Here is a 12,407-nt window from a genome sequence, read left to right on the forward strand (position 1 = left end):
AAAGCTGGAAAGGAACTCATAAATAGCCAGATTCAGCTCCCTCATTTTACAGATGGGGCAGCAAGGCCAAAAAAAGGGAAAGGATTTGTTTAAGACTACGCCAGACCTGGGATTTCAGCTCACAGTTTCAGATGCCAAGATCAGTGCCCTTTCTGGAATCTAATCCACGTTATCTGTCTTCTGTGTGATTGAGTGAGTAAGTTACATTGGCTAAAGTGTGATTCAGATGAAGATGACATTGCTATTGGCAGAGGCTGACCCTGTCTAAGTCTTAGGTCAAGAGAATGGAGTCTTTCTGGTTCCTTTGCAGAAAAAAAAGAAGAAAAAAAAGGCTTATAAGTATATATCTATGTGGTCTTATTCCATTTATCTCTGCTTGTCTCCCCGACCTGGCTTCTTCATCCTCAGAACTCTAAACTCTCTGCACTGACCGCTGTGGTTCCGGACATCCCAGGTTTCCGCAAGATCCTCCCTCGCTCAGATTATATCATCATCCCCAAGAGCAGCCTGCAGGAGGAGCGGAGCTGCTCTCACCTAGAGCTGTGTGTGGCCCAGAACCAAATGTCCCCTAAAGGACCATCCTTTCTGTCCAACACTGCCCTGGAGACAGTGCCCAGCCATGCAGGCATGGCAGAACAATGTCTGGCTGTGGAGGCCTTAGCTGAGGATGTGGGAGCGTTTGCCCAGCCAGGTGCTGTACAGGAGATCACCACCTCAGAGATCCTCGGCCCGGATGTGCTCCTAAATGAGGCTTCCCTGGAGGTAGGGGAGAGCCACCAACCTTACCAGACAAGCCTGGTAATTGAAGAGACCTTAGTGAACGGCTCACCAGACCTCCCCACTGGAAGCCTGGCTGTGCCCCACCCCCAGGTGGGGGAGAGCATGTCAGTGGTAACAGTCATGAGGGTAAGTGACTTTGGTTCTGATGATTTTGCTTTACCTGGGATTGTTAAAAAGGCAGCTAGCACCATGCAGTGTAATTCTGAAGTAGTGTAAGTAAGAATACTGGTGTGGCACACTTCTAGTTGGACTGCAGTCCTTTTGAACGTTTTTGTCCCCAGGCTTGGTCCAAGTCCCCAGGCTTCAGTTTCTTAGGCACTCTCAACAACTCCTCTTGCCCAGTATAGGCAACATTTTCTTCACATGAGATAAGGTACATTAATAGGAGGGTTGGGGATGATATTTGGGCTGTCCATGAGTCAGAGCCAGGATCTGTTTGGCTATTAGTATTAGTTAGAATTTTATGTTCCCTTAAGATTGTTTCAGCAAACACAATGGCACCTTGAACTGTTCAGGAGAATTTTTTAAAATAGTCTTGTTGGGCACAGAGTAAGTAGGAAGAAGGAAGTTCTCTTCAGGGCCAGGTTGATGGGACTAATAGCTGAGAAAGAAGAGGGAGGTATCTCCCCAGTGGCTTTTCTATCATGCCCAGTTGAGGAGAAAGAACAGTGATTTCAGTGATTCCACAGCCTGGTCCCCTGGAAGTGGAGAGTGGGGGGAGCTGCCACCATGCTGTTACCCCGGGTACGATGGCATCCTCAAAGAGGTAGTTGTTCTGCTTAGGCTAAGAGGACCAGCATGCGGGGGCCCCTATGGCCTAGACGGATGAGAGCAGATACCCCTGCAGAGGATTCTGTGCCAGGCGTAAATCCGTTTTATTACTTGTTGCCGCAGTGCTGTTTACGATGATGAAGCATGCCACTGGTTAAGTCAGATTAATAGGTCGCTAAGAACGTTTGACAGGGTCAGAAGAATTGGGTTCTTTCACTAACTGCTTATGTGATCTTAGGAGTTCTGAGTCTCTTAAGAACCTCAGTTTTCTCATCTGTAAAATGAGGATAGCACATTCCCTGTGGTACTGGTTTTCTCTGTTGCTGATTGTTCTTAATTAAACTTTTATTTTGAGATAATTGTAGATTCATACATTTTTTTGATGTGCCCACTGGATAAGCACATTATCTATGGTTATTGGACTTGATCGGTCTTCAGTGTTGTGGATGGTCCTGGGTGTTCTTCACTCCCTCTCAATAAAACTTTCTTCTCTCCATGTACCTACAGGATTCCAGTGAGATTAGCTCCTCTGCGCCAGCTGCACAATTCATCATGTTGCCTCTTCCTGCCTACTCGGTTGTGGAGAACCCCACCTCCATCAAACTGGTCAGTGTGTGGGGAGTTGAAGGAGATTAAGGCTCCATAAGAATTCTCTTCCAGGTAGTTTTCTAAAAGTCTTAACAAACTTAGGACATTGGGACTGGCAAAGATCTCAGAGATTTTTCTGGTTCAGGTATTCTTAACTGGGGGTGAGGGAGTGGGGGAGGGTCTGTGAATGGACCTCCGCAGGATCCATGAACTCCTCAAGTTACATACAAACTTTTCTCCTTGAGAGAGTATTTTCCTGGGATAGGTTCCATGGCTTTTATCAAAATTTCTGAAGCATACGTGTTTTAGAAAAATTGAGGGATCACTGATCTAATTCAATCCTGTTATTGTGCAGGTTAGGAAAAAGGTCCAGAGAAGAGAAAGGACTTGTTCTCTCTATGATTCAAGGCCACTGGGCTGCAAAACAAGGCAGAACAAGGACCCTGGATCTTTTGATTCTCAGATGTTTTTTCCATCACACACAGCAGCATGTGGGCTGAGATTTATTCCTAAATATCTCGTTTCTTTATGATATTGTAAATGGTATTTTATTTTTTAAAAAATATTTATCTATTTGGCTGCATTGGGTCTTAGTTGTGGCATGTAGGATCTTTCATTGCAGCACGCAGGCTTCTCTCTAGCACACGAGCTCTCTAGTTGTGGCCAGTGGGCTCTAGAGCGCCCGGGCTTAGTTGCCCCACAGCATGTGGGATCTTAGTTCCCTGACCAGGGATCGAACCCATGTTCCCTGCATTGTAATGGGGATTCTTAACCACTGGACCACCAGGGAAGTCCCTGTAAATGGTATTTTAAAACTGTTTTCAATTTCTGGTAGTTCACTGCTAGTATATAGTAATACAATTGATTTTTTGCTTATTAAACTTGTGTGCTGCAACTTTGCTAAACTCATATATTCTGCTAGCCTTTTTGTAGATTCTGTTGCATTTTTTACATAGATGGCAGTGTTGTCTGCTAATAAAGAGAGTTTCATTTCTTCTTTTCTGATATGGATTCCTTATTTCTTTTTCTTGTCTTACGGTTTTGTTGAGGACCTCTCCAGTACAGTGTTGAATAGAAGTGGTGAGAGCCAATATCTGTGTCTTGTGTGTCGTCTTAGGGGGAAAGTATTCAGTCTTTCATCATTAGGTATAATATTGGCTGTAGGTTTTTCAGAGATACCCTTATCATGTTTAGGAAGTTAATTTTGCTGGGAATTTTTATCAGGAATGGATGTTGGATTTTTCAGAATTTTTTGTGTGTCTTTTGAGATGCTGGATTTTGTCAAAATTTTTCGTGTGTTTTTTTTTTTCTTTTTTAGTTTGTTAATGTGATTAATATGATTTTTCAAGTGTTAACTCTGTGTTCCTGGGATAAACTCCACTTGGCAATGATGTATTATCCTTTTAATATATTATCGGATTTGATTTGATAACATTTTGTTCAGAATTTCTGTATCTATATTCACGAGGGTTATTATTGGTCTCTAATTTTCTTGTACAGTGTTTGTCTTGTTTTAGTATCAAGGTAATGCTTACCTCATGGAATGAGTTGTGAAATATTTTCTGCTTTTCCATTTTTTTGGGAAGAGTTTTGTGTAGTACTGGCATTATTTCTTCCTTAAATGTTTGGTTAGAATTACCAGTGAACTCATCCGGGCCTGGAGATTTCTTTGTGGGAAAGTTTATAATGGCAAGTCTGATTTTTAAAATATATATAGGACTATTCAGATTATCCATTTTTGAGTGAGCTTTGATAGTTTGTCTTTCAGGGAATTTGTCCATTTCATCTGAATTGTCAAATTTATTGACATAAAATTGTTCAAAACATTCCCTTATTCTTTTTTTAAAAAGCTGTGGTAAAATATACATAACATGAAGTTTACCATTTTAATCAATTTTAAGTGTACAATTCAAGTGCTGTTAAATATATTTACAGTGTTGTGCAATCATTACCATTATCCATTTTCAGAACTTTTTCATCTTCCCAAACAGAAACTCTGTATCTATTAAACAGTTACTCCCCATTCCCCACCCCAAGCCTTGGTAATCGCTATTTTACTTTCTGTCTTAGTATTTGTGTGTTCTAGGTACCTCAAATAAGTGGAAACATGCAAATATTTCCTTTTTGTTCTGACTTTTTCACTTAGGATAATGTTTTCAAGTTCATCTATCTTGTAGCATGTATCAGAATTTCATTCCTTTTTGTGGCTGAATAATATTCCATTGCATGTGTACTATTTTTTTTAATCTATTCATAAACATTGATGGACATTTGGTTTGTTTGTACCTTTTGACTATTGTGAACAGTGCTACTATGAGCTTTGGTGTACAAATGTCTGAGTCCCTGCTTTCAATTCTTTTGGGTATATACCTTAAGAGTAGAATTGCTGGATCATGTGGTAATTCTATGTTTAAAGTTTTGTGGAATTTTTATCCTTTCAATATCTATAGAATTTGTAGTGATTTTACTTCTCCATTACTGATACTGGTAATTTGGGTCTTCTTTCTTTTTTCCTGATAAGCTTGGCTAGAGGTTACTGATTTTATTGCTCTCAGAGAACAAGGTTTTGGTTTCATTGATTTTCTCTATTGTTTTTCTGCTTTCTGTTTCATTCATTTCTGTCATTCTTCTCCTTACTTTGGGTTTAATTTGGTCTTTTCTAGTTTCTTAAGGTAGAAGCTGAGGTCATTGATTTGAGAGCTTCTTTTGTAATATAGATGCTTAGTGCTTAATTTCCCTCTAAGCACTGCTTTAGTGGCATCCCACAAAACTGAACTAGTTAGTTGTATCTTAGGACCTTTCCATCTCTGACCTTTTTTTTATAAATTTGTTTGTTTTATTTATTTATTTTTGGTTGCGTTGGGTCTTCGTTGCCGCGTGGGGCTTTCTCTAGTTGCAGGGAGCAGGGGCTACTCTTCACTGTGGTGCTCAGACTTCTCATTGCAGTGTCTTCCCTTGCTGCAGAGCACAGGCTCTAGGTGTGTGGGTTTCAGTAGTTGTGGCACACAGGCTCAGTAGTTGTGGCTTGTGACTCTAGAGCGCAGGCTGAGCAGTTGTGGCACACGGGCTTAGTTGCTCCGCGGCATGTGGGGTCTTCCCGGACCAGGGCTTCAACCCGTGTCCCCTGCATTGGCAGGCGGATTCTTAACCACTGTGCCACTAGGGAAGCCCATCCCACAAATTTTGATAACGGTGCATTTTCATTTTCATTCAGTTCAAAGTACTTTCTAACTTACTTCTTTGACCCATGAGTTACTTAATTATTTAACAGATATTTGGGATTTTCCATGTGTCTGTCTTTATCAGTTTCTGATTTGATTCCATTGTGGTTAGAACTTTGTAGTTTATAAGATCTGAATCCTTTTAAATTGATTGCAGTTTATTTTATGGCTCAGAATATGGATTGTCTTGATAAATGTTCTATGTGCACTTGAAAAGAATATGTATTCCTGCTTTTGGGTGGAGTGTTCTATACATTTCAGATTAGGTTGAGTTGATTGATAGTGTTCCTTATTGATTTTGTATCCTTACTGATTTTCTGTCTACTGTTTCTGTCAATTATTGAGAGAAAGCATCCATCTGTCATTGTAGATTTATCTGTTTCTTTTTGCAGTTCTATTAGTTTTTGTGTCATGTATTTTGACTATTATTAAGTACACAGACGTTTAGGATTGTTACGTCTTCTGGATAAACTGAACGCTTCTTCATTATGAAATGACCTTTAGGGCTTCCCTGGTGGCGCAGTGGTTGAGAATCTGCCTGCTAATGCAGGAGACACGGGTTCGAGCCCTGGTCTGGGAGGATCCCACATGCCGCGGAGCGGCTGGGCCCGTGAGCCACGGCTGCTGAGCCTGCGCTTCTGGAGCCTGTGCCCCGCGACGGGAGGGGCCGCGATAGTGAAAGGCCCGCGCACCGCGATGAAGAGCGGTCCCCGCACCGCGATGAAGAGTGGCCCCCACTTGCCGCAACTGGAGAAAGCCCTCGCACGAACCAAAGACCCAGCACAGCCAAAAATAAATAAATAAATAAATAAATAAATAAATAAATAAAAAATAAAAAAAAAAAAAAAAAAAAAAAAAAGAAATGACCTTTATCTCTGGCAGTATTCTTGCCTATGAAATTTACTTAGTTCTGATATCACCCTTTCTTTTGATTATTGTTATTAACAAGGTATATCTTTTTCCGTCCTTTTACCTGTTTGTACCTTTGTATTTCAAGTACCTTTTTTGGTAGGCAGCATATAGTTTGGCTCTAAGAGCAAGACCTATCTGATGATCTCTGCCTTTTAATTATAGTATTTAGGCCCTATGTATTTAATGTGATCATTAATATGGTTTGGTTTAAATCAGTCCTCTTACTATTTGTTGTTATTGTTGTTGTTTTGGTCCTCTGTTTTGTTGTACTTTCTTTTGAAATAATTAAGTATATTTTATGAATCCATTCTATCTCCTTTGTTGGCCTATGAGCTATTAACTTTGTCTTGGTTATTGTATTGGTTTCTTTTAGGATTAATAGTACATACCTTTAACTTGTCACAGTCTGTCTTATCCTCTAAAACCCCTGCTGTGGATAAACAATACTTTCTTCGATAAGAAAGTTGTAGTAAACTAATTATTTTTCCTGAGCCTTTCCTGTTCAGGAAATTTATATTCTTTCATGGTTTAATAAGTTTCAGCCAAGCTTTTCTAGAAATACTTAAGAAGGCAGCATCAGCCTTGAACACTAGCATTATTTCCTAAAGTCATTTCTATAAGTTGCTGTTCAGGAGTATTTCCAAATTCATGGTGATTTATTTATAGCACTAACTTTGCTCTGAGGGTGTATTCAGAATGAATATTCCATGTGGGGCCACAGTCTGAGAAAAGATAAGATATAATGTTGTACCCATTAATAATAGTCTCACAGACTTTTTGCTCCTCAAGATATATCCATTAAGCAGAAAGGGCAGGTGATTTTACAGAAGAGGAAACCAAGGGCCCAAGAGCTAAGATGACTTACCCCCAGGTCATTCAGTATGTCAGTGACAAAATTGGAACCCAAACCCTGGTCTCTTTCCTTGGTGCCACACAACTTCACACTCATCTTTGACCTGCTATCACTGTCATAATCACCTTTTCCTTAGGTGTTCTGGCCAGAGGTAGCCTAGAGGAAGCTTGGTGTTTCCCAAGGGAAGTTTTTGCTTTCTGGCCAGGCTAGGGAGGCTGGGATTAGTAGCTGAGTAAACCATAAGTGACAGAACAAATCTGACAGGGAAGTGTTTTCTTTCCAGCATTAATCAAGAAATGGAGTGTGGCTAATTTCTATTTGTAGCTGAAATGTAATACATTCTGTTCAAAGGGAAATCATCGGAGATGGTGCAAGCCAGTGGCTGAATATATTTGTATGCAGATGATCAAATTCTGTTGAGTGTCAGAGGACCTGGTTTCAACTGGAGTTCCCTCTCATTTTTTTAGTGACTGGACTGTTTTTATATCTTTGAACTCTAGGTCCTAGGTTCTCTGATTTTTAACTAACAAGAATGAAGAAGCAAATTCTTTGAAGTATTGAGAGCCAGAGGGTGCAGCAGGATGCATGGAAGGAATCTTGACCAGGAATCAATAAGATCTGTCTTCTAGGTCTAGTTCTGTCCCTGAGTCACTACATGATTTGAGGCAAAGCATTTAACTACTCTGAACCTCAGTAGTAATAATACTTCATAGCATTGCTGAGAACATTAAATGAGATATTGGTAGAGTGTTTAGCACTGTGTGGTACTTTGCTTAATTAATTGCAACTCTTCTTACCTTTATACTTCTGGTACCTAATTCTGTAACCTTGGGCAGCTGTCTTTCTTCATTTGAATTCACATTCTCCATTTCTAAAAACTGAACTAGTTAGTTGTATCTTAGGACCTTTCCAACTCTGACCTTTTAAGATACCATGAATTGGCTAACCTTCTGCAAGCTGGTATCCTCCTGGCATTGTTGTGGTTATAATGGTCATCAGGATCTGACAGAGATTAGACTGTGGTGTTGATTCTGACTTGCTCTTTTTTATTTTTTTTTAAACGCAGACTACTACGTACACCCGACGGGGCCATGGGACATGCACCAGCCCAGGCTGCTCCTTCACATATGTCACCAGGCACAAACCACCTAAGTGCCCTACCTGTGGTAACTTCCTAGGAGGGAAGTGGATCCCAAAGGTAAAGTTCATTGGCCATCACTGTTTTGGAAACCCCACAAAGTAGGCTTATTATTCCCTTTAAGAACAGATGACTTAAATTAATATTCATTTAATTTTCTGATGATACAAATAAGTCAGTTTCTTTCTTTTTAAAAAGAAAGTATAAAATGTTATCCGTAATCTCATACCATCCAAAGAAAAGCTATTGTTAAGATTTCAGTATATTTTCTTCCAGTCTTTTTCTGTGGATATACAAGTTCTGTATCTTGCCTTTTTTCCTTTAACATATCACGCCATTAAATATTCTTCAAAAGCATTATCTTTAATTGCTTCATAGTTTTCCATGAATGACTACACCATGTTAAATCATTCATTTCTTGTTTGGGTTACATTTTTAACAATCCGCCCTCCACACTGACTGCTTAGCTATTCACACGCACAGCACACATCTCATTCCCTAGCTCAGAGTCCTTTTAGTTTCATATAGCTCCTATTAAAAGTGGAGGTCTTTAACCCGATATTCAAGGTCTGCCATAGCTTAATGTTCCAGATGTATACCTCTGTCTCCAAATAAATGATGCTCAGTAAGTAAATGAGCATTAGAGCTGAGCCCCTGTGACGTTCAGTTCAGCACATGTTTGTTACCTGTTGTCTGCTTGGCACTGACTACGTGAATCATACACACTTGCCACATTTTTTTTTTTTTTAACTTTTTTTGGGTTTATTTATTTATTTATTTATTTTATTTATGGCTGTGTTGGGTCTTCGTTTCTGCGCGAGGGCTTTCTCTAGTTGCCGCAAGTGGGGGCCACTCTTCATTGCGGTGCGTGGGCCTCTCATTATCATGGCCTCTCTTGTTGCGGAGCACAGGCTCCAGACGCGCAGGCTCAGCAGTTGTGGCTCACGGGCCCAGCTGCTCCGCGGCATGTGGGATCTTCCCAGACCAGGGCTCGAACCCGTGTCCCCTGCATTGGCAGGCAGATTCTCAACCACTGCGCCACCAGGGAAGCCCTTGCCACATTTTTGATATAAATTATTTAGGGACAAAAGGACTAGAATAGCCAGAGGTGGTTTAATAGAGGAGATGGTTTGGAAAGATCAGTAGAATTTGGGTAGATGGAAGAGGAAAGAAAGCGTTGTTTTTGTGAAAATAGCTTAGGTTAGGATTGTGTTCATCACGTGTTTGACTCATGGTCCAAACTCATTTCTGTATAGAAAACTTAAATAGCAGCATACTTAAGTTCCTTTGGACAGTTTCCACAGAACATCTCTCAGAGAATTACTGGGATGGTGACTTTTGCCCTCTGGCTGAGTGTTGGAGTTCAGGATAGCACCAATTTCGGAGGCAGAATTAAGAATACAATTCTGGAGTCAGCTTCCTCAGTTCAAACCCCTACTTCCCAAGTATTTAGTTTTGTAACCCTGGGCAGCTCATTTTATGTCTCTGTTCTTGATTTAGGCTTCCTTTCATTTGTAAATGGAAGTTAACAATGGTGCCTACCTCATTAGGGTTATTGGAGGGGTCAGATGAAACGATCCGTGCGAAGTGGATGGCACATTCCTAGTGTATTGAATATTCAGTCCTCAGTAGGGCTTCACTGCTCCCATTGTTGGCAACAGTATAATTAATATTAACAGCAACAGTAGAAACAATTAACATTTCAAGGGGCAGGAAGTACCTAGGGCCTTGTGGAGTTTTTTGTGTGCACTGTGAAGCCATTTCATTTATTCCCACCCTAATTATTCTCCCAAAATGTACTTCCCCAGCTGCAGTAGGAAGATTGAATTGGATAGTTGTTGGACTCCTCCTTGGTCCTTCTTCACTGATGCACAGCAGGTCTGTCAAATGACCTTATTTCCTAGGAGTGCTTTTGCATGAAAGAGTGTAACCGATCCTGTGCCTAGTCTGCTTCAGATTCTGTTTTTACTTTGGTTTTCTTTCCTTTTTCATTTTGTCTTTTTTTCCCCCTTTGATTGAATAACTTTTGAGCCATTCTCTTTTTGAGATCAAACTCATGACATGAAAACAATTTTTTTCTTAGCTACTTGTCCCGTCTTCACTTGCTAAGTCAGAATATTTTTCCCAAAGGTTTTTGCAAGAATTACCATGTAAAGACCAGATACTGTGATTTCAAAATCTCATAGGAACAGAATAAGTGAGTGTGAGAAGAAAAAGGGTAACAATGTAGCATCAATGCACTTAAAATTTTAGAGATAAAGGTGACTTGGTTATCAGCTAGCTCAACTCCCAAATTTCCAGCTAAGGAAAAATAGATTCAGGAGAAGTGACTTGTTACATTCACATTGCTAATTATGCTGTCGCCTTTTCCACTAAACCACACTTTTCAGGCATTGCTGTGCTGTTTACCTGCAGAATCTTAAGATTTCCTGAGTTCTGATTTTTGAAAGAGCAATTATAAATAGTTTCTAAAAGCTCCAAATGTGTCCATGCCAGTCAGGAAATGACTCACCTTTTCTTATATTGTTCTGGAGTTCATACTGGCTAAAATTAGCCCAAGAAACATGTGGCACAGTTCCCAGTGAGTTGGATGGAACAAAAGATGGTATATATGGCTCTTTAGCTCGAGGCCTCATTACTATGGGCTCTCTGATAGCAGTAATTGAGGTCTCTGATCGAGGAACTGGTAGTATTTGCCTTCTATCTTGAAAGAAAGTGACATCTAAAAAGGGTAGGCTGAGTTAAGGAAATGTGAGATCACCAGCTAGAGTTTTTTGCTCTGATTGCTTAAATTATCCAGTCTTCCTGCAAAGAATTTTTGTCTATAGCCTACTTAGTGGGCAGTGTTTTGCTCAAAGATCTCATCTCAGGATTTTAGTTTATCTTGTCTCCTGTTTTTCTGCTGACTCTTCCTTCTTTAGCAGTCAGTAAGCTCAGTACGGTTTACTTGGAATTTTTCTTGTCCTCATGGTTTGTAATTGTGTGTTAGAGTCTGAGAATGCTTTATTGGAGATTTCTTAAGGTCGTCTATATTGATTCTTAACCAGAGGCACTGTGTTGCCCAGAGGGACTTTTGAAATGTAAGGGGTTTTTGGTAGTCAGTGACTGGGAGATAATACTGAAATTTAATGGCATTGGCCACAGATGCTAAATTTCCTGTGAAGTGCAGGGGGGTCCTGCCCCTCCACCATGAAGAGCTGGGCCACCCAAAAGGCTATCTTGCTGCTGTTGACAAACACAGAGCTCTCTTATTCCATAATGGGAAATGAGGAATCAGATGAAGCTTGCCTTAGGTGACATAAGCAATTAGGTTGAAGCAGAGCCTAGACAGAGTGCTTTTGTGTTTTGTCTCCTAGTTTATAGTGCCTTTCACTATTCACGTGGAAGGAAAAAACCTTTGAGACCTACCACAGAGATGACCACTGTTAAATTTTTTTTTTTTGGCCACATTGGGTCTTCGTTGCTGCGTGTGGTCTTCCTCTAGTTGCGGTGAGCGGGGGCTGCTCTTCGTTGCGGCGCACGGGCTTCTCATTGCGGTGGCTTCTTTTGTTGTGGAGTACGGGTTCTAGGCACACGGGCTTCAGTAGTTGCAGCATGTGGGCTCAGTAGTTCTGGCACGGGGGCCCTAGAGCCCGCGGGCTCTAGCGTGCAAGCTTAGTAGTTGTGGCCCTCGGGCTTAGTTGCTCTGTGGCACGTGGGATCTTCCCAGACCAGGGATTGAACCCGTGTCCCCTGCATTGGCAGGCGGATTCCTAACCACTGCACCACCAGGAAAGTTCACTGTTAAATTTTTTTAAGTGTTCGTGTGTACATATATGTATGTAAAACTCGGGTCTGTCTGAGATAGCAGCAGCTGGTATTTTTAGTGAGTCTGAACCTTTTCTAGCATGTAATTAATGTGTGTGATCTGATTTGACCCAGTGAGAAGTTTGTGGTGTATGTGTAAATCAGCCTTACGCTTACTTTTAGGACTCAACCTGAAAGAATCTGGGACAAAAGATAAGAGTTTTCCCCAGTGGAGTTGGAAGCATTCAGTCTATGCGAGATTGTGACCACATTGTGATTAAGTGAGTCTCATAAAGGGACCACCAAGATAAACAACTTAATATTTCTAGACCCAATATGGCAGTATGTCAGCCTCTTT

The 12,407-nt window shown here is 40.8% G+C and overlaps 1 protein-coding gene across 4 annotated transcripts in view; it reads left to right on the forward strand.

Moving 5' to 3' along the window:
• The window catches only part of HMGXB3 (HMG-box containing 3), a 61,969-nt gene that overhangs the window by 7,139 nt on the left and 42,423 nt on the right, over positions 1-12,407 (forward strand). For all 4 annotated transcript variants that reach the window (XM_057540276.1, XM_007188665.3, XM_057540274.1 and 1 more), the window contains exons 4-6: positions 409-906; positions 2,059-2,157; positions 8,192-8,323. In XM_057540276.1, coding sequence (XP_057396259.1) covers positions 409-906; positions 2,059-2,157; positions 8,192-8,323 — 729 coding nt within the window. The remainder of the gene's footprint in view (positions 1-408; positions 907-2,058; positions 2,158-8,191; positions 8,324-12,407) is intronic.

The sequence above is a fragment of the Balaenoptera acutorostrata genome, chromosome 2 (assembly GCF_949987535.1).
Source record: "Balaenoptera acutorostrata chromosome 2, mBalAcu1.1, whole genome shotgun sequence".
Lineage (NCBI taxonomy): Eukaryota > Metazoa > Chordata > Mammalia > Artiodactyla > Balaenopteridae > Balaenoptera > Balaenoptera acutorostrata.